General features: G+C 36.6%; 1 protein-coding gene across 2 annotated transcripts; it reads left to right on the top strand.

Moving 5' to 3' along the window:
* Nucleotides 1-368: 368 nt before the first annotated feature.
* On the top strand, nucleotides 369-21,620 carry LOC113783075 (protein SHORT ROOT IN SALT MEDIUM 1). 2 transcript variants are annotated; one of them, XM_027329101.1, is made up of 22 exons: nucleotides 369-447; nucleotides 659-769; nucleotides 1,362-1,565; nucleotides 5,071-5,361; nucleotides 6,127-6,227; nucleotides 6,465-7,199; nucleotides 7,294-7,339; nucleotides 8,065-8,157; nucleotides 8,236-8,291; nucleotides 8,641-8,758; nucleotides 9,679-9,890; nucleotides 9,973-10,036; nucleotides 11,468-11,641; nucleotides 15,973-16,003; nucleotides 16,086-17,242; nucleotides 17,368-17,442; nucleotides 17,588-17,662; nucleotides 17,779-18,087; nucleotides 20,505-20,702; nucleotides 20,810-20,851; nucleotides 20,932-20,994; nucleotides 21,085-21,620. In XM_027329101.1, exons 2-22 carry the CDS (start codon nucleotides 677-679, stop codon nucleotides 21,181-21,183), a joined length of 4,236 nt encoding a protein of 1,411 aa, XP_027184902.1. In that variant the 5' UTR covers nucleotides 369-447; nucleotides 659-676; the 3' UTR covers nucleotides 21,184-21,620. The 2 variants fall into 2 exon arrangements, with proteins under 2 accessions (XP_027184902.1, XP_027184903.1); XM_027329102.1 differs by lacking the exon at nucleotides 1,362-1,565.
* The last annotated feature ends 640 nt before the right edge of the window (nucleotides 21,621-22,260 follow it).

Below are 22,260 nucleotides of genomic sequence, written 5' to 3' on the forward strand. Positions count from 1 at the left end.
TAACACAAATTTAGGACAAAGTTAAATCGTAAGAACAATGCATAAGTTACATTAGAACAAATTGGATGAATATTTAATGGCTTACTTGATATTTTTTAAACATATGGGGACCATAATGTAATTTTGGTGGAAGCCTACAGATTATGGTGGTATTTTCGTTGCCTGCTCATTTGAACATTGAAATCTTCATCTTAAGAGGAAAAAAAAAAGGTAATTTTTGTGAAACCCGGGGACTGTTGTAGTCATTTTACCCTACTCGCCCAGTTGAAATCCTCTGTGGTTTCTTATCAGAAAAATAGAAAAAGAAAAAGTCAATCTTTTTGCGTCATGCGCAAACCATTTCTAACCCCTTTAAGCCCTATTATCATAATAAGTTAATAACCCTCATAAAGGGGCACCATCGATAAAGTCTACCAGTTGCCTCTCTGAACCTCCTCGCGGACAATCGTAAGCTTTTCCCCTCTCTCTATGTAGATTTATACGTATATATAACGTATGTAGGCAAGCGACTTGCGTGACGCTAGGTTTCTGATTTTGCCATTTTTTTAAAAATTTTCAATTTCAATTTTGGAATTTCGTTGATAAGAGATTTTTAAGCGTTACTTTATTTGAATTTTGTGCAAGTTTTGATTGTGATAATTGTAATCATTGATTGCAGTATATTGTGAGGTGAGAAATGTATTCATCTCGTGGGAATAATTCATATGGTCAACAGCAGCCGCAGCAGCAGCAGCAACCCTACCCTTCTCAATCCGCCTATACCCAAAATGTGTGTTTTTCTTCTCTTCTATAATTGTTTGGTTGTGTCTTTCCATTTTTATTTAGGGTAAAATGTTTTAAAGTGCCTTGCTTGGTGAGCAGTTTAATAAAGAGTGCGTAATTCTTGTATGTTTTATTAGTGGCCTTCATTGTATATGGTGGAAATAGATTCTGTTTTAGAATCTGTTATATTTATGTACATGAATTAGTAAGTTCTTGCACATGAACTTGTCCATTTTGACAATTCGTGCCCTTCATAATGATTTGCAGCTGTATCAGCTTTATTTATTGATGGCAGTCCACTTGACTCTTTCACTCATGTGAAAGGATAAAATGGCATTACTATTCGTTTTGATTACAAACTTCATTCAAAGGTGTGGTTGTAAATTCCCTGGAGCATAGGGGTATTTGGTCTAGCTCAGGCCAGAATGTCAAAGGGAGTGCCATTAACAAATAAATGAGTGGACTAACATTTCCTCGAAAGCAAGGACTTTATTATAATTTCATTTTCCCTTGATTTCACCTGTCGTGCTTCAAAGATTGCACTTTATGCAGGATTTGATGGGATGTTTGTGTATGAATTTCATTTCTTTGTGATTTAGTTGGGGCCTGGTTACCATGGGCCTCCTGGTGGAAGGCCTGAAGGAATGTTGCAGCCATCTGTGGTTTCACGGCATTCATCTATGTTAGGAGGTCCACAGGAAGGAGATATGGGTGGATATAGAGGACATTCTCATCTCTCTGCTGGGCCACAAAATTATGGTGCAAGGCAGTATAGTTCTGTATATAGTTCGGCAGATCAACAGGTTAAACTTTTGTAGTTTTTACTATTTCTTTTACTTTAGTAGGCTTTCCATGATTTTAAGAAAGCAATAGTTGTTTTTCTTAGAAGGTGTTTGGGTTGACGAAGATTGAACTGTTGCTGTACTTGTTTCCAGTATTTTGTGAGGAAAAAAAGGAAACATGTTTTGTTATGCTTTTTACATAGACTTTGTGAGTGAACTTTGACATTAAAGTGTTATAGCATTATAGTGGAATAAGAAGTTGTAGAAGGTGCGAATAGTGATTTAATTGATATAATGGGTATTCATAATGCATTTGATTTGTGCCCATATTTGGAACTGGAATTATAGACCCTGATATGAAGATGAGTTTATTGTGTTCCCTAATCGACTTGGTCTACAGTTCAAATGGATATTGGTTTATAGATCATAGTTGTTCATCCGCTTCATAGTGTGATGTTTGAATTAAATTACTTACGGCAACTGAATTCTGGCATCAAAGAAGAAGAAACAGTTTTTCAGTAAAAGATGTGGGATGATGGAATACCAAAGTACGTTTAAAGATATAAACAAAAAGTTGAACGCCTAATATGCAAGTCTGAAATGCTCATGAATCCATTCCATTTCACTGACCCACAGGACTTAGTAGCCAGTCACACAGGACTTAGTAGCCAGTCACAGGAATAGTTTAAGGGATAATTTCAGAAACCTCTCTTGAGGTTTACGACAATGACAGCTAGCTCTGACCATGTTTCAAAAATTATACTCACCTCCCCTGAATAGTAGCTTTGTGTTTCATTTGGCTGATGTGACCAGAAAAAACCATATTCATATCTGAAATTGCCTATGAGGATGGAACCGGAATTGTAGACCCTGATATGGAGATGAGTTTATTGTGTTCCCTAATCTATTTGGTTTGTAGTTCAAATGGATATTGGTTTATGGACCATAGTTGTTCATCCGCTTCATAGTTTGACCTTTGAATTAAATTACTTACAGCAACTGAATTCTGGCACCAAAAGGAAGAAACAGTTTGCCAGTAAAAGATGTGGGGCGATGGAATACCAAAGTACATTTAAAGATATAAACAAAAAGTTGAACACCTAATATGCAAGTCTGAAATGCTCATGAATCCATTCCATTTCACTGACCCACAGGACTTAGTAGCCAGTCACAGGAATAGTTTAAGGGATAATTTCAGAAACCTCTCTTGAGGTTTACGACAATGACAGCTAGCTCTGACCATGTTTCAAAAATTATACTCACCTCCCCTGAATAGTAGCTTTGTGTTTCATTTGGCTGATTTGACCAGAAAAAACCATATTCATATCTGAAATTGCCCTTAAGGATTTTTTTTTAGTGTTTTAAACAAAACTATTCAATGAATATATATTTTTTCTCCTCATCTCAAACATTCTGCCTTGTCTAAGCCTTAATCGCATTCTCCATATTCCTTTGGCACGTTTACTATCGTATATTTATGTTTGTAATTATTTATTAAACTTTGGTGGGGGAAAACAGTAGGATGAATGAAAAGAATGAAAGATGGGTGGATTAAGAAGCATGATTGATATTGGAATTTGTGAGATATGGAGGTTAGGAATATGGGGAAGGATTGGAGACAGGCAAAAAAGATGAGTTGAAGTTGTGGGGAAGAAGTAACATTGATGGTAATAGGGCTATTTAATGGCAGGGAGATACTTGTTGGTAAGTTATTTAAGTTTGGATAGACATTTGACATTTCTGCTGCTTTTTTTTTTTTTAAATGGGTTTCCTTTTTAAAGAAAACTGTGGCCACATTTTTTGCACACGATGATTCTAATTCTTTTGGGAAGGTCATTAGTCATTTTGAGCCATGAAGGGAGGTCACTGTAATATTTGAATTTAGACGGATGCTGAGTGAAATTATCATAAATCTTGAGGGAGGTTTCTGAAATTAGCCCATGATTTTCTGAAACTTCAGGTGTTATAAGTGCGCCAAACAGTCTACTTACAGATAAATCTATTGCCTATTTGGGCCCTGGCTATGTGTTCTAATTAAACATAATTTTTAGCAATTTTGATAAATATCCAGGACATCAATAGTGTCTTAACACTGAACAATAGCTAAAAGAGTTTTAAGTTTCACTCCTTGTGTAGCTAGATGCTGAAAGGAGGATAAGGAACTGTCCCCAAATATGGATAGCTAGCTTCAGTTGAATCTTGACTAGGTTACTCCTGCTTTAATAGCTTTTGCACCTTAGTGTTGCTTCTATCTGTTGCTAACTGCTGGCCTCTCAAGGGTGCCTAAATATAATCCAATGTTATAGCAAAGATTCCATAATGATCATGTAAGAAAATCTTTCTGAAGTACAAGTTACTTGTAGTGACAGTGGCCTGTTTGATTCAATTTAGATTTCATCTTAAGGCTTTATGCTTGCATAGGATCAGACTTGTATTATTGATGAAGTTTGGATAGCATTGGAAAGCTGGAAAAATTGAAGCTTTGCTAGGAGATGTATTCGAAGACAATAAATTTGCAAGCTAAAAAACTTCGATTTTTACTGATTATCTTCACTGATGTGTTGGGAAGGCACAATTTTCTTTCATCTTTGGCTTAGGCATTCTTTTATTTTGAATAAGGGAAAGAAATATAAAAGGGTATTGCTTGCTTGTATTTTTGACTACTAAACTATGTAAGGTTTCAAATCAGCCACCGAACTTTCAAAACAGATACAATGTTGGACTCAAGATAATTTTAGTTGTTGGGTAAATGCTTTATGGGTAAGCTGAGGGAGACATATGTTGGTTTTCAAAAATGTTGTAAATAAGAATAAATAGAGTTGGCCTTTTTTTGTTCATTTTCCAGCTAAAGAAACTCTCCTAACAACCCCATCCGGCATCTAAATTTCATCTAACTTACTGCAGCACCTTCTGTTTTCTCTAATAAATTAGCAACTTCACCTGTCCAGACCCCATATCCTGTGTGCATGTATTTGACATTATTCCCAATAACTTTATTGCTGCTTTCTTCTGCATATTCCCCAAACTATCCTGCATCTACCTTGGCAAAAACTGATCCTCCACCTTCAATCTACTAAAGGCCCGATACACCTTACTAATCTGGTTGTTGGTCTCCCTACAGGACTGTCCCTCTTCTCCTTCCCAACAAGGAAACGGGTTGAGTGGGCGATCTATAGTTTTAATTGGCTTTTCTGTCTTAGCTGTGGTAAGCAAGAATGCTGGATTTCAAAGGGGGTGGATTGTGTGGGTTCTTAAAATAAAGTATAGCACTATGAGGAATTGGTGGGAGGGAGGAGAATTGCAAAAAGGAAAATGAAAAAAGATATGAAAAAAGAAATAAAGTATGGCACTATGAGGAATATCTGTATTCTCAACTACTTAATAATGACAACTTTATTGTTACCAGTGTTCTGAGCTCTGTTCATTCTGTGGTTAGATGCCAAAATTTCTGTATTTGGCAACTTGTGCTTTCTTGAAAAACAAAACTACCTGTAGTTCATTATGGTTCTTGATATTTATTTTGCAGGCCCCCAAGATCAGTGCTAAAGGATCCCTTCCATCTCTATTGGAAGGTCGTAGGGGTTTTAACTCATCTATGGCAGACTCACCTAAATTCACTTCTGGTGACTATGTGTCTTCATCTGGCCATGCATTTGGCCATAAAGTTGATCAGTTGTATTCAGATAGAGTTTCTGATTACACACCTGGGGATAGGCACCAATATGGTGATCGGCATAGCATTTATATAGGAAGGGAATTGCCGAGTGAACCTGCTTCTAGATATGCTGAATCAGTTGCCTTTGTTCATAAGCATCAGGTAGCCAGTAATGCTTTTAGTTACCTTATGTTTTTCTTATTACCTTTTTATGTATTGAGATAGTAAATGGATTTTGTTGCATGGTACATTTTGTGGCAATTGTCCTTTATAGGTCGTTTATTTTTTTGAAGTAGCATGTTGCTACCCTACTGATTGAGTACAGTTTTTCTACTGACAGTTGATCTTTTGCACAGTTATCTGATAAACACGGCACAGTGTACTAACATGAATGCATATGTAACTTGAGTTGCACCTCTAGGTGCTTTATAAACATAACATACCTTCTGTTAAAGTGTATTACTGAATTTTCCTCACAGCATATTTTGTGGCAATAAATGTAACTTGCCTTCTGACACGGACTTGAAAGCTTTCCTCTTTTACACCAAAAGAAAGTGTCTCCTAGGGAATGCTATAATTATCTCCTAGGGACTTGAAAGTGTCTCCTAAGCCTTCCTCTTTTACACCAAAAGTGTGATGAATCATCTCGAAATAGTCAGTTGTGTTTAATTAAGGAATGCTTTTCACTTTTGGTTCAAAATTTCAAATTTTCGCACTTCTTGAGCTATCATCTTGAGCATTGGTCCATATGAACTTTGAAATCTTTGTAATCCTTGGATAAATGCTACCCTTCAATGCTAAACACATCAACTCTTTCATGGAGATTGTTTGACATTCATGTGTGGACTGAGGAATTGCATTATGCATAGTATCTCTTTTGTTTATATAGATTAGTACATGCTGTACATTAACTTTGGTTCTGTACAGCCTGAGATATATGAACGCACGGAACAACAATCAATGCTAAGGCAAGAATCAGTGCTGAAAACCCAGTCACTAACATCTACTTCCCTTGGTGGAAATTCTAGGTATGTTATCTTTGGTGTCAAGTATAACTGGTTCGGCAATGATATATAGTTGCTGTTGATGGGAGTAGTGGATATTTGTTGGCGTCTGAAATGCCATTCTGATTTTTCTTTGTTAATGTATATGCAATGAGAAAAGTTATCTTTAATCGCATAATACGTCTGCACAATGCATCCACGTGCTGCTTCCTTAGATGACACAATATCCGACTGCACTGAGTAGAAACAAATTTCTGGCAGACAAGCTGATTTCCTTGCTGCAAGGGGCAACACTCTTCATCGTTCAGCTGAGGATCATTATCCAATTCAAGATCCTATTGCTTATGGTGGGAGAATGGATCCTGATCCTCACAGTTTATCAATGTTAAGTGGTTCATCCTACGGAAAAAATCATTCTTCATCAATCTTAGGAGCAGGACCTCACAGAAATGTGGATGATCTCAAGTTTGTTCAGGGTTCTTTAGATCCTGGCTATGGAGTAAGCCTGCCTCCTGGAAGGGATTATGGAACAGGGAAGCGGCTTCAAGGCATGTCCATAGATTCGGATTATCCAAATACTATGTTGTTGCGTGGTGCTCATCCAATGATTAATGATCATAAAGATGATAGGGTTGCATATCAAAGGGAGCTTGAACGAAGGGGCAAAGAACATCATAGGGATTATTCACGTGAGCGAGAGAAAGATAGAGAAAGGGAAAAAGAATGGGAACAAGAATGGCAACGAGAGCGAGAGCAAGAGCGTGATCGAGAACGGGAACGAGAAAGGAAACGGGAGCGGGATAGGGAGCGTGAAAGGCAGCTTTTTATTGAGCGTAGGGAGAAGGAAAGAGAACGAGAACAACATCGCAAACATGAAATAACAGTTAAACGTGAGCGAACTCCTGCGAGACTCTCAAAGGAGCGTCGAGGTACATCCTTGACAAAAGATGGTAGACCTTCACGACAAGAATCTCCACGTCATGAAGCTCTGCATAGGTGGATCTTGTTTTTTGTCTTCTACTATAGTTATGTGTCTTTAGCTGCTAGTGTATCTTGCAGCCAACTAACTTGGTGTTCTATCATGCTGAAGGCGTCATTCACCTCCTAAAGAGAAAAGGAGAGATTACGTTTGCAAGGTAAAATGGCTACACGAGCTTGGCAGAAGAATGATTGTCAGGACTTCTTTCTTTAAGAGGGATCTCCTTCCTGTTATCCAGGGCTAAGAATCTTGAAGGCACAGCTTTCTCAAATTCACTACCTTAACTCAATTAGGAAACTGGTTGTTCACCGTTACCTTCCTTCTGCTCTGCTTGTTCACTTTGGCAAACTTCTTGTATTTTTGTGCTGTGCTTGTTCTGGCTACATTACTTTCTCCTTTTCTATTGTGGATATCCTGCCTGCTTCCTGTTTGCCCAGGCTTTCTGCAGCACATCCCCTTTTTCAAATTTCTCATGTTCTGGTACTGTGCTTGTTCAGGCTCCTTACACTTTTTCCTTTTATATTGTGGACATCCTTTCTCAGTCTCTGCCTTGCAAGGCTTTTTTTCGCACATAGTTCAGTATTTCTCATAGATATTTTATTCATCATTTATATGATTTGCTCTTAGGGAAGCTATAGGATGAACTATAAGCTTTGCTTGCTTTTTTCCCTGGGGCATTTCTTGGGGAGTTAGACAAGGTGGCTGCCATGAATTTAAGATTAGTTATTTGTCATTGGATAATTCCTCTTTAAAATTGAAGTGACGTCATCTGTAGAAGAATTATTAATTTCTCTCTAATTTTATTTTTGATGTTAATTATTAGATATGTGAATTTTGTGTTTATTGATGCTGTAACTTGATACATTTATATTGTCTTTGTAGGTTTATTCTTCTAGGTTGGTAGAAGTAGAGAGGGATTATTTGTCACTGGCTAAACGATACCCCCGGCTTTTTGTATCACCAGAATGTTCAAAGGTCTTCCCATCTCATCTTGGAGGACTAATAGATAACTTCAGCATTATATGTTATAATTCATGCTTTTATTGGCTGTAGGTGGTTGTTAATTGGCCAAAGGTGAATGTGAAGCTTTCTTTGTACACTCCTGTCAGGTACCCTGCTTAATTACACATTTCTTTCTCTCTCAAAATTAACAACATTTTTCTACTGTATCATATCTTGATATATTGGTTGGGAACTGGATGTCTTTGTTTATTTTCTTGTTTCTCAATTTAGGGAGGAGTATGGTTTTCTTGAAAATAATGAAATCACTGCATCTGACTGTGACTACTAAGTTTTCAATCAAGTTTAGCTGGCCAACTAGTGTTGTTTTTGTCTTTTGGCTTAAAACTTTTGTTTCTGGAACTCTATGCCATGCCAAGTTTAGCTAGCTAATTGAATAGTTTTTTTTCATTAAACTACTAATTTGTTGGTTAACTTGTATCACTGTTACTTGAACAGCTTTGAGCATGACTTTGTTGAAGATGATGCTGCGGTTGAACGCAAGGTATTGCTTTCTGGACTGCCTACTTGTGATCTGTCAAAATCAGAGCACGGAAGTACGGTGTGGAATTCCAAGGTCAGTTTTTATGTTGTTGCTTGCTTTCTTTAACTTAATGGTGCATCAGGCAACCTCAAGTTCAAACGTCACTTTAGGTCTTGATTGGCTCAAATTGCTTCGAGCTTGAGCCCAATCAATTTTTAATGGTAGACACTCTAAGATGAGATTAGTTTTGAGTTAATTAGTTTAGTGTAGTACTGAAGACCAACTTGGTAGTCTCATTTATCGAAGCTATCTAATTTATCCCATAAAAGGAAATTTCTGTTGAAAAGATTTTAGCTGACGTAGATTTCAAAGACAGCAATAAACTATGAAATCAATTTTTCATAACGAGAATTAATAAAAACTAACCAGAAGAATGAGAATTAATAAAAACTAACCAGAAGAATACATGCAGACTATTACTAACATGGAATTACAGTTAGCTTTGTCCCTTTATTTATTATTTATTTTTTTCTCCCCATGTTGTAATGTGAATTTCATTCCCTTCCTTTCAAGGTTTGTAAGAATGATTTTGAAAGTACAAAGTTTACCTGTTTTCAACAGCCGTGTCTTGGGATGGCTTGTGCCACTTTACATGAAACTTGGATTGAGGTGACACATTTTAATTAGTGGAGAGCAGATATTTTTTTGTTGTATAAGTATGTCATAAAAAATGATGGACATGATTGCTTAGCGAGCACTTGATAATATTATTTTTGGCATCAAATTCAGCTGTAATTGCTGTTTGAGCTGTTTTAACTCGAGCTTAATTAAAGTTAATCCTGGTGAGCATTTGACAAGTCGAGGTCCAGGTGGCTTTGCACGATCTACTCAATACTCTCCATTATGTTTAAGATTTTTGAGGATTTAATGGAATCTGATATGATCTTTTCCTTGAAATAACTTCTAATATGTACATTATACGCATCACGTGTAGTTTCTTTTCTCTGTTTTAGATGATTTTGATGAGCGGTCTAAGCCAAAATGCTTTAGAAGAGCTCTCATCTGGAAGAAGCTATGAAGATCGCATACCACATTTCTGCAATATGCTCAGATTTGCTGTTCTTAGAAGGGATAACTCTTTGATGGCAATTGGAGGCCGCTGGGATTCTACTGATGGCGGAGATCCATCTGTTGATGACTCTTCTTTGGTTCGAACAGTTCTTAGGTATGCTTTTTCAATATAAATTTCTTTGGTTATAAGATTCTGTTACATATCTTGTTTACACTAATGCAAAACTGGCTCCTAGATATGCAAAGGATGTGGCTCATCTTGACTTGAAAAATTGCAAGAGCTGGAATCGTTTTCTTGAGGTACACGTCTTTTCCTTTCCTCACCTGATTTTTTTTTCTCTAAAGTATATTGATTTATTTGAGGAGGTTTCTGATGTGCCCATAAGTTCCTTTTAGGGTTAAAACTTGCAGGGAAACCATAGGCATTTTAGATTTTGCTCATCTGGCTTGTTGATGTTGTCTTCATTGTGGTTCCCTTTATATTTGGTGTGTTTATACTTTATTCTCTGGGCCCCAAGGAAGTTATTTAGTAAGCTGTTTTTCCCTTTTGTCAGTAAAGCTTTTGGTTTCCTGCAAAGGTTACCATTGTCAGTTCCAAAATCCTCTAAAGTTTTATTCTACCATTGTGGTTTGGATTTTGTATTATTGAAAGAACTGCTGAAGTTCATGATTCACTTTGTAATCAGTAATACTAATCGGAAAGTTTCTGTGTTTCAAAAATTATTGATTCAATCTTTAAGGGGCCATTTGGTAATGTTTATGTTTTATTTTTTTCTGTTTTTATTTGTAAAATTTAACAAACAAACAAAAAACAGTGTTTGCTGAAATTTTTCGTGTTATTACCAAAAAACAGATGTTTATGAAAATGAGCCTTTGTTCTTGAAATGCCAAAAATGTTGTTGTTACCTGTTTAGAAGATGCCCGAAATAGACAACAAATAAATCAAGGTTGTAAATTGTTTTATTTCATCTTCATTCAATCACCATCCATTATCCCTCCCTACCTTTTCTTGTTCCTCCCCACACCGTTCTTCCTAGTTTGGCCTGGCCTGAACCCATTTTGGCACCGTTAATCCAATCATTTGGGCTTATTTAGTTGGTGCTCGACCAGCCCAAGCCCAACACAAAGGAAAAATCTCTCACTGGTGCAAACTCGAGCCGTCCAAATATTACACGTGGCTCATGTTGGCCCATTTTTCAAAATGGGTTTCTAGCCAAGATTGGGTTAACTTTAATTTTTTTTTTGAAAAACCATGCACATTTAGGTTTTTAAATGGTTTACAAACCAAATATATTTATGGTTTTTTTTCTTTATAGACAAAACAAGTGTTCTGTTTCTTCCATAGCAAAGAACAGGAACAGCAAAATACGAACTTCTACCAAATGGCCCCTTGAATGTTTTCTGCTGATAATTTTCACATCTTATCTTGGCGTTGATATTAACATTAACTTTTTTTTAAATCCATGTCACTTGTTTGCTATTTTTGCTTCATGTGCATTTGTTTGGGGTTTTGTATAGTGATATATTTGAGCACTTGACATGGTTTTTGACCTTAAGACATTGTAATGGAATCAATTTCTTTCAGCTTACTTGAGCACCTTGCTTTCTTTGTTGCATTTTTCCATGATAAAGACTATTGGTATTTTCATGTCTTGTTCAGACATCATTTTCTGTTTCTACCTTTCTCTGCTCTGCAGCTTATATAGGAGCTGAATTTCCATGACTTTGCAGATACACTATGACAGGGTAGGAAAGGATGGGATTTTCAGTCATAAAGAGGTCACTGTACTGTATGTTCCTGATCTATCTGAATGTCTCCCTTCATTGGATGCTTGGCGAGACCAGTGGCTGGCTCACAAAAAGACTTTCTTTGAGAGAGAGCAGCTGCAAACCCTCAGAAAACAGGTCTGGTTTTCTTGCTCTTGCTTGAAGTAATTTTTTACAGTTTTATTGTTCAATATCTGGAGATAATTTTGTAAAGTTTCTGATTTTTTATGCTTTTGTTCTTTTGGCTGATCTTACTGTCTTATAGTATGAAGTTGGTTGTTTGGCTGGTTTATGTTTTTCCTGTTAGGCTTAGTTGGACTTGAGAGACAGTTACTAGAGCATGACAACAATGAGGCTTATTTGGTTCATGGGATGAGATGGGATTGAATTAGTAATTGTATTTTGTCCCTTATTTAGTTGGTTGTTTTCACATGGGATGACTGATTGGGGAATATCTATCCTGTAAAGATTTAATGTTGTGTTGGGGTTAATATAATTCACTTTGGGGTTGAGGTAAAGGAATATGTGTCCTGGGAGGACTCGTGACTGGGATAGTAAATAATATTGGCATATTCACTCATGAAGTGAACAACCTTAACTTCTCGTTCATCTGTTATATGTCCAGTCCCCTCTATTGTCAGCTCATGCAGGAGCATCTGAAATCCTTGATATTTTTCGATAATCAATTGCTTAGGATTTTCTTTAATATTCGGAAGTTCTATTTAGGGGTTAGATTTAGCTCTAGTGTTGCAGTATTTTTGAATGATTTTTATTTTAATGGCGGGGGTATGCATAGGCAACTAGTTCATTTAGGGTATTCTGCAGCAGTAGCTTCCTTCATTTAATGACTTAGATTTCAATTTTATTTCTCTTGTGATTTCGGAATCCTAGATGTTATTATTCTTGATGAATTTGTACTCTCCTCGTTAATGCTTAGTGAACATTTTTCTGCACCATCAAAGCTGTCGATTCTCCACTTCTATTGTCTTCTCTTCCCCTTTCCCATAGACGCAGTTGTATAATTCTTCTTCAGATGTTCTAATCCATGCAGATTTTTTGTATAGTTTATCTTTATATAGTCTCTGTCAATTTAATTAGGAAGTAGTTTCTTCTTGTTGGTCCCCCCCCCCCCCCTCTTCTTTTTGCAGAATTATTATCGTTAATTTTCCCCAGCCCTTGAATCTCTCATTCTCTTTCCACCAAATAGTTGAATCGTCCTAGTTGCAGCGGCAGCCATGAGGTGTGGAGGCGTGTGATGGTGGAGGAAATGGTGGTGGTTCTTTGTTAGATATGTTTGAAGTGATATTTTTAAGTCTACTATCCACACATCTGAAGGAATATATTGGTATCTAAAACTTGCCATTTGGGGTTCCAATACGTAGATGGGGGTTCAGTCCGAGTTTTTTGCTTTTATGTCTAGATTTGTGTATTTGTGGTTGTTATCCATGGAAATCGACTGTGGATTTTGAGTTCTTCAAATTTGGCTTCAATTTGTCTAAAATGTGGTGGAGCCATTGCTGGGAGGTAAATTGTGGACCACTCTTGGTCATCATCTGTTAATTTTTTACGTGGAAAGGATATGGGTGCAAAAGTCTGAGCCAGTTCATGGGCAACTAATTACCCAACGTGCCAGAGGTGGAAAAGGGCAAAGGATGGCGGCACTAGTTTTGTTAGCAAGAAGGAAGAGGAATGACATATTTATAGGAAACCCCCTCCCCCCCTCCTGGCGCAAAACAAAAAAGGAAAGGAAAATGAAAAGAATAATATTTAAATTGCAAGCTATTGCTGGAAAATATGGGACCAAATTCTAACAACTAGATTGCAACAAGAAGATGCTAAGAAATTCTTTGTATATTGAATACCAAATATAACATTAACCTTAAATGGATATGAAAGTATAATGGCAAACTAGTAGCTTATTGGTACTAGTTGATAATGCATGGTTACCAGTGGTGATCAAAGTCGACAGTACTGTGAAAATAAAAGAGAAAAATGTGCTATTACAGAAGTCCCCATCTGACAGTGTTGGATTATTTTTGTTGAAATCAACAACTTTACGTAGATAGGCACAAGTTAAGTTGCTTGCCTCACCTGCTGCTTAAGGGCACCAAATTTGCAAGATTGCCTGCTTTCTGAATCCTACTTTTCCCTTGGAAAATCTCCTGGGTTATTCGTTTTGACTATGGATGCCATTGATAACAATCACTCTAGGTTTCAAAAGGTTCTAAATGCTCAAGCCCTTTGGAAAACTATGTCCCATGCAAAGAAAATGACATGCATGTTCTAGAAAACTCTATCCTTGTGCCATGGAAGGTTGTATTGTTGCTGAACTCATAACTGATTTTGAAATTTGAGGAACTTTATACACATGCTTGCCTTGACTTTGTTTGGATTCTACTGAGGTATTACTTTGACCCAGTTTTGTTAGCCCTAAAGCTTGAAGTGTAAGTAATCAGGCAAACATAGTTTATAAGCTGAGGTCTTTTAAGTTACCTTCCTTTTTAAATATACTGGAATTCTTTTTCTGTTTTCACGCTCCTTCATTCAAGTCACCTGCAGTTTGAACCCCAATCTGGTTTTCCCTTCATTTATTTTTCCTCCTGCTATATGTACAAATTACAGCTTGAGGGCTATAAGTGGCACAGCCTCTGTGCAAAAAGTTTGTTCCAGTTAAGTCGCGTCATATTCATGTATGGTGAATCATCTATTTCCCTTTTGATTTCTCTTGACACTTTCCTCTTTATATCTATAGTTTTTTTTTCTTCTAATCTACATTTCGTGCTTGTGCAAACTTTTTTTTAGAGTATTCATCTCTTTAATCTTCATTGCAGCAAGGTTGTTTATCTCAGCCTTCTATAGAAAAAGATGGATGTCAAAGGAGTGGCAAAATTTGTCACTGTAAAATATGGCTAGACAAAAACAGATAGAGAAGTTATAAGCAGTGGTTAAATATGTTAATTTTCACGAATCTTAGTTTTTTGGGAACCTTTTTCCTTTCAGGTAGTTTTGTAGGAAACAATGCGTCAAAGTGCCTATATCTTGTCATTTTAGGTACCCTTTTTCTTGTTCTGGCAAGAAGAAGTGGGCTGTTAAATCCCTAATAAGTCCTGATGCACCATTTAATGGTTAAGTGCTCGAAGGAATAATCTACCATGCAATCACCTGAAATTGGTTTGCATCTTACAAGTGAGATGTTAGCATAGCAAAGGGTGTGTTGGAAGAAAATGTGAGATGCTAAAAAGGAATGATCATTGATGCATGAATGAATTCTTGCACATGAAAATTGAAAGGGACAATATTAGTTGTTTTATGGTATTTTCTCAGTCAAACACGTAGAGTATGGCTTCGGGATTTCTTCTATGGGCTTCAATGCTTCTGTATTTCTGATTATCCTCTCTTTCTGAGGGCAGGCAAAACACCTCCTCCACAGAAAATATAAGCATGTAAATCATGGGGGATATTGTGCATCCCTTATATTAGTAAGAAGCGCACTTGGTGCTGGTTAATGGCTATAATAACTTGGAACGCTCATATATGTTTTCTGCACTTTAACAGTGTGGTTTAGTATCCTGAAAGAATCATTTCTTGAAAGATTGTGTTGAATAATATCAAAGTGGCTTGGTCATGGCATTTTGCCTTTTTTTTTTTTGTATTGTGTTATTTTGGCCTGAATGAGGATATCTCTATTACATATATGGACAATGACAAAAGCCTTTATCACTCATCAAATGGTCTGAATAAATTGTTTGTAAATTTCAATGAACTCGAGGTTTATCATATTACAAAGACCTCCTCCCTACATGTTCTAAAATTATGTTGACTTTCCATAGATGTCACGCCATGTCATGCCACTACAGATAACCCTTCCTACCAACGATATGCCAAATAGAAGATTAATGATATCAACTATACTTTTTTTTAAAAAAATTTTTGACAAAAGATACTCAAATTGACTTCCTAAAAGATTATAAAGATAGGAGGCAAATGAAATTAAAAATATGGGTGCCTTGATAGACTACTTTCTTTTGCAGAAAAAGCTCACTCTTCTCAGGTGGGGGTGTGTAAGTTGAAAAAGTTTCTGGGAGGACTGTAAATACAGATTGAGGATTTAGAGAAGGTCAATTGAAAAGATAAGTGAATAACTAGTTAATAACTAGTTAATCATCTTATAATGATAAGAGTCATTTAAATGAGGGGGAGTAGGTGGTTGTAAAGGAAAAGAAAGAACGAAAAGGAGGGTCTAAATTTACAGTAAAATAGCATTAGTTGAGGGTTATATAGTGTGGATTGACTAGCTGACTTAAGAAGACATAGGATACTATTTGTAGCTCTCACTGCCAAATTGTTTGCTTTCTGTTGCTTGCTTATTTTGGAACTCTAGTCTTTTTCCTTTTTACTTTTGCTTGCATTAGAATTGAGCGTGAAGATAATTGCTTTGAACTGATTAAATAAAATCTTATTTGGATTAGAAATCTGGAGAAAACAAGACCGGCACTCAAGGTACAACATCTTAAGCTTCCTTTTCCAAAATTTGTTAACTTGTTAGTAATAGTATTTATGCTTTTGGACTTTCTGCTTTCAGGGTCTCATTCAGATAAGGTAGAGGATGTGAAAGATGCCAAAGGACAAGGCCTGCCACATGAAAACAAAGAAACTTCATTGTCTGGAGAGGTAACACATGTTCATAATGACGAGCTACATGGAAGCAATGATAAAGGGAATGTGGCAGAGAAAGACTGCCAAATGACTGACCAAAATGTTAGGAATAAAGAAGGGCTTGAAAGTGTCCAAGGTGGCAGTGATCTTATGAAAGAGGATAAACAAGAAAGTATGCAGACAGTTGATACCATAGTGCCTGGAAAGAAGAAAATTGTAAGGAAGGTTGTTAAACAGAAAGTTGCAAAAAAGGATAATCTGGAAACAGCAGGTAAACAGGCTGATTTACTGGGTGGAAAAGATAGTGGGGAGAAACCTGCAGATCCAGAAGTTCCCGGTCAACAGGATAGCTCATCTGCTAATGTTTCAGAGATTAAAACGTTTAAGAGAAAGAAAATCATTAAAAAGGTTGTGGTTGGTAAAGCTGCAGAGAGAGTAGATGGTCAATTGATGCCTGAAGGGATTCAGGGAAAATCTTTGAACGAACTTGAGTGTGCTGAAGACAAGGCAAGCTTTAAACCAGATGGAGGCAATACCATGGTGGCCCAATGTGCTGGTGCAAAGACAGCTGTGAAGAAGAAAATAATTAGAAGGGTGCCTAAAAAAAAGGCAAGTGCTAAGGATGGCAACAATGATGCCACTGATGCTGGCACTAAGAAAGGGAATGTGAAGGATGAAAAGTTGATTCAGGATAATAATGAGGACCAAATTAAGGAGGCTCAAACTTCAGGAATTAACAGCAAACAGTCAACTGATATGAACATAGGAAACTATATTAGCTCTACAATAGAAACAGAAGCTGTGAATGCTGAGAAGCAAGAAAAAAAGATAGAGATGAGGGCTGACCAAGTAGATGTTTCTGAGTCCAAAACAGGGATAGACAGGCAAAAGATTCCTGAGGGTGATGATCATGCAAAAGCAAAAGAAAGGGAACACTTGAAAGATGAGAAAGAGAGGAGAGGTCGAGATGAAAAGGATGACTCAAACAAACTCAAGAAAGAGTTGAAGGAAAAGAGAAGCAGCGATGAGGCCCCTCGCCATCCTGGGTTGATTATTCAAACAAAAGGGAGCAAGGATTTAAAGGTAGGTCCAAATTAAAATATGGTTATATTTATATCTATATTTGTGTGTAACTACACATATTTACCTCTTTCTTTGAATCTGTCTTAGCACACAGTTTGACTTAATTATAAAATCCTCAACTGCAGTTGCAGTCCTTGTCACTCTCTCTGGATTCACTTTTGGATTATAACGAAAAGGCTACTGAAGAATCAACATTTGAGGTATTTTGTGGGTCTTCTCTAGTTATTGGGTTCTGAATTATATTTTGCTTTTCACTTCTTAGAAGGGCTTCATTAAGCATGTATTGCTTTCTCTGAATTGAGATACTTCTGCTTGCCCTTCCTGATCACTACATGCTTATTTCAGCTTTCATTATTTGCTGAATCACTGTATGAGATGCTTCAATATGAAATGGGTTCTCGGCTGTTGACTTTTCTTCAGGTATGGTTGAAGGCATTCTGATCCTTTATTGACAATTGCTTATTGCTGGTGTTATTGTCTTTTTGTCTTTTTTTTTTTTTAAGTTCTCACAACCACTTTGTCCACTTCTATTCCAGAAACTGCGGGTTAGATTTGTGAGTAAGAGGAACCAAAGGAAGAGACAGAGGGAAGAAGACTGTACAAAGAAAGGTGAGGAGAAACCAACAGGCAGGCGACAAAAAAGAGATGGCACTATTGAAGATGTTAAATTCAATAAAACTGAAACTGATGAGGTAGTAAGTCCAGAGGGAAAAGGATCAATTGTCAATGAGACTACTACGCCTTTTGTGACAGAAGATGTGAAGAAAAATGAAACCAATGAAGAGGAAGACCCTGAGGAAGTGGAGGAACTTTCAGATGTCCCACAGCATGACTTGGCTAATGAGGCAAGGCTTCTTTATTTTTCTGATTTCTCCAAATGACTGGTTCTCTTTGTTCTCTTTCTAATCTAATCTTTTGGTATCTGTATTAATGCTATATGAGTTTTAAGTGGGTATCGGACAAGTCCCCAGTTTTAAGAGGTCTGTGCAGCTTAAAAATTGGTGAATTTTTTAAGGAACCTGGGAATGATTGTGGTGAGTACTATAAATGTTGTTGGAATTGTAATGATGAGGGATATCTGGTTTCTGTCTGTTGTAGACAACATAAATCACCATAGTATATCTGAATGAAAAAAGAAATTTATCAAACAATAACTATTTGGCCCATGTTCATGAATTTTGACAATGAGAACTAGAAGGGATGTAAGAATGGGTAGATATTTGGTAGAGGTTTTTACAGGATAACAGTATAGTATGTGCGCATGCATCTTTCTTTGGAATTAACTATAATTGACACGGTGTTACTGATGCAGCTGTCTTCTTGGATCAAAACTGATTGGAGAAGAGAGCTTATTTTTTCAGGATACAACTAAATGAAGTGAGTTTGGGAGAATAGGCTAAATGGAATCTAGGAATTTCATTTAGTAAAAGCAAGAAATGACCTACTAGAAATTGTTTAAACACCAATGTGAAATCTGAAATGGTACTTCTGCCAACAAGCTCCTCTCTTAATGGGTTGCATCACCTTTTGTAGAGGTGATGTACATTGGATATCAGCACTAGTTTGATTTTAAATCAGTGTTACATCAGCTTAGTCAGTTAAATAATAAAGCTTCATTCATAAGCTTCTGACTAGAGTAGTCTTTACTGTTACACCTAACTAAGAAAGGCTGGAAGTAGTAAATTGAAGTAACTTAGTTATGGGTCTGGGCCCAAAACAGAATGAATTTTTGGGCTGCCCAACCGAAGTTGGGCTAATAGGGCTCCTAAGTTGTCTCTAACTTGTTTCTTGTGCAAAATTATAGGAGTTATTCTCCATCTGAAACTTACAGTTGGGAAGCACCTCTGTTAGATGGTTATTTTAGTGTATCCTGTTTTATATACTTTCTAGCTTTCAGCGAACTTATTGTGATTTGTTGAATATGAAATTATTATTGAGTTAGAGAAGATTGCAGGCGTCAGTTCAATAGTCGTTTTTCTTTATAATGAGTTGGGCTTTGGATATCATATATTTCAGTGTAAATGATGGACAAAATGGTGGCTTTGGACTGAGTTGAGATTATGCTGAAGAGAGAGAATGCACTGGATCACTGTTTTCTTTTATTTACATATTATTGTCTTGATGAGCATTAGATTATTGTCCTGGTATGCTGTTTCTGGAAATTTTGCTAGGAGATTTGTGTGAATGCAAATGGGCCCTGGGATAAAGGTGTTGACATGATGGTGCCATTGACTGTAGGTAGGAACTTTGCAAAGCCATTTTTCACTGTGTTCTCCAGTTCGGAATCATCAATAACCTCGTCCTCTAAATTCCAGGCAAAAGAAATGAATATTGATGCTATTGATCCAACAACCAAGACATAACAGCTTTATTATCTGTATTAAGCAGATAAAATTCAATGAGCCACCATTTCATTAGTGAAAGTGGATTTGAAACATGTATCTGCGTTTTCATGTATGGAAAAGTCAATTGCAGCCTGCTATCATTCTAGTCTGTGTTAGGCTCTCTGTATAGGCATGGATTGTTCAAATCTTGGGGGGCTGTTCTTCACTGTGTTCTTTCCTGTTGAATCATCAATGACCACGTTCTGTTCTCCCAAAACTTTTTGGCGAATAAAATAACTACTGACCCAGCAAGCAATATTGTGACAGTTGAAAACTTGGTTTCAGCACAGAAAAGTTGATGAGCCAACAATTTTTGGTGAAACTGGATATTGGACATGCATTTGCTATTTTATTTTGGAAAAACTCGTGCAACGTGCAGCCACTTTAGCCTCTCTGAGTAATGGTCTCTCTAGGAGTTTTGGAGCTTTCTTAAGTATGCTTTCTTCAGAGAGTAACTTTTGGTCCTTCAGATAAAACAGTTAAGCATGCTTGGGTTTTATTGTACTTTTCAACATGATCTTTGTTGAAGAGAAAATATGAATACGTGAAATACAGAGAAAACATTTCATTGGATTTATATCTTGGAGGAGAAAATTGTATAAGCGTGGTCTTAAATTAGGAAAGATCCTAGTCCCGGATTTAAGCTAGCTAGCTCCTAAGAGAAAATGGTTTCATTAGGGCTTGGCATATCTTTTGTGAATTTATCGATGTTTATAGCTTGTAACCTTTGTAATTAATTTTTCTAATCTTTCCGGAGGATATCAAATGATCTAGGAAAAGGTGTCTCTTAAGGATGATATGATTCTTCTGAAGAGCATGGAGATACTTTTGTTGATTTAGCTTTCACATAGCTGCAACCATATATGCTTCATTTGCAGAAAAATTCTCAAGTTGGCAAGATGGATGTTGATGTGAAAAGTAGAAAGGATGCTGTTGGTCCAAAAGATCAGAAGGATACTGCTAATGTTGTTGCCCAACAGACAAAGCCTGATTTAGTTCAAGGCAGTGAGGAGAAAATTGGAAAGACAGATATAAACAATCAAGGAAGAAATAAAGTTGACAAGGACCTGTTGCAGGCATGTCACTAAACTCTGTCTGCATTTCTGTTGTTGGTGGTTGGGTTTATTGCAATTTTCTCTTGCTATGTTTCTTGTATTTTGTCAACCTTTTTGTTTTGAAGCAGGCTTTCAGATTTTTCGACCGGAATCGTGTTGGGTATATAAGGGTAAGTGGCTGTCAATTGTTTTGTACATTTATGCGTTGACCATGGAACTTGTATTTTATGCTGTATCTTTCTTGTTTCAGGTTGAAGATATGAGATTTATCATCCATAACTTGGGGAAGTTCCTCTCGCACAGAGATGTAAAGGTTGGTTTTTGTTTCTTTTGCAATTGTATTTAGAAGTCTGTTTATATGCTACATTTTGTTTACGTTTACCAAATTTACTTTACGGACCAGGAACTTGTGCAAAGTGCCCTTCTAGAGAGCAACACTGGGAGGGATGATCGGATTCTCTATGATAAGCTGGTCAATATATCAGATATGCTGAATCAATGATTGAAATTTGCTGAATTTTTCCAAGTCATTTCACAAATTTACCTTTTCTATCATCAAAAAACTTATTTCCTTTTTAAACTTCTGAAATGTTTGTTTTTGTTTAAGCACCTTTGGGATTTTCTTGCAAGGTTGACTGTGCTTCCCTGTATTTCTGCTTTTTCTTTCATTTGATGTGCTCCTATAGGGGCTGCTGGAGAAAAGATTTCTCTATGGTCCCATCTCTTTTCCTGGCTCCTGAGCAAAAGCAGATTTGCCGTCTAGAGCATTTAATGCAAATGTCCATTATACAGTAATTCCTCAATTCTGAAGCACACATTTTTCAGACCCAAGTCAAATTTTTGTTTTTCATTCTGTATGTATCATGTAGAATGTGGCTGGTCTCAATCACTCGTGTACGCTGATGAAATATAAGAATGAACGGTTATCATGTTCCTCTATCCTTGTCCTCACAGTTGTATTGCAAACAAATCCTTTTAGGGGAATGCACATTTATTCAAGGGTTAATCGCACTTTATCCCCTTTTAAGTATAGGCCATTTCTCACTTTACCCCCCAACGTTTGTTTTTCCTCAATTTATCCCCTCCGTCAGTCCAGCTAAGCAATTGCACCATTAAAAACTTGGGTTAATCACATTTTATCCCCCTAAAGAATACCCAATTTCTCAGTTTACCCCCTAACCTTTAATTTTGCTCACTTAACCCCCTTTAGGACAAAATTGCCCTTGCATTATTTTGACTTTTCATTTACCTTGTTTTCCTTTCTTTTATTTTTTTTTTCTCTTTCTTCTTTATTTAATTCTTCCTCTTTCCTACAAAAATCTTCACCTTAATGATTGAAATTAAAAAAAGAGGAATTGCAGAGATCTATTTTCTCCTTAAATGATTAAAAAAAATATTCAAATTACTTTCCTAAAATACAATTTTTTTAGCCTTTCAATTCTTTTAATTTTGGGTTTTCCTCTTTCCTTTCTAGTTTCTCATTTTATTCCCAAGAAAATATCTTAAGATGAAATTGTGATTTGATTAATAATCATCAATTGAAATTTGTGACACGTGACATCACACAAAAAATCAAAAT

Source organism: Coffea eugenioides, chromosome 9 (assembly GCF_003713205.1).
Source record: "Coffea eugenioides isolate CCC68of chromosome 9, Ceug_1.0, whole genome shotgun sequence".
NCBI classification, from domain to species: Eukaryota; Viridiplantae; Streptophyta; class Magnoliopsida; order Gentianales; family Rubiaceae; genus Coffea; species Coffea eugenioides.

What these genes read in the sequence shown, in the direction of transcription:
- LOC113783075 (XM_027329101.1), top strand. Translation starts at nt 677, where the DNA reads ATGTATTCATCTCGTGGGAATAATTCATATGGTCAACAGCAGCCGCAG. An exon ending in CCTTTGTTCATAAGCATCAG is followed by an intron (nt 5,362 to 6,126) that starts GTAGCCAGTAAT and finishes GGTTCTGTACAG; the next exon opens with CCTGAGATATATGAACGCAC. An exon ending in GTACGGTGTGGAATTCCAAG is followed by an intron (nt 8,759 to 9,678) that starts GTCAGTTTTTAT and finishes TCTCTGTTTTAG; the next exon opens with ATGATTTTGATGAGCGGTCT.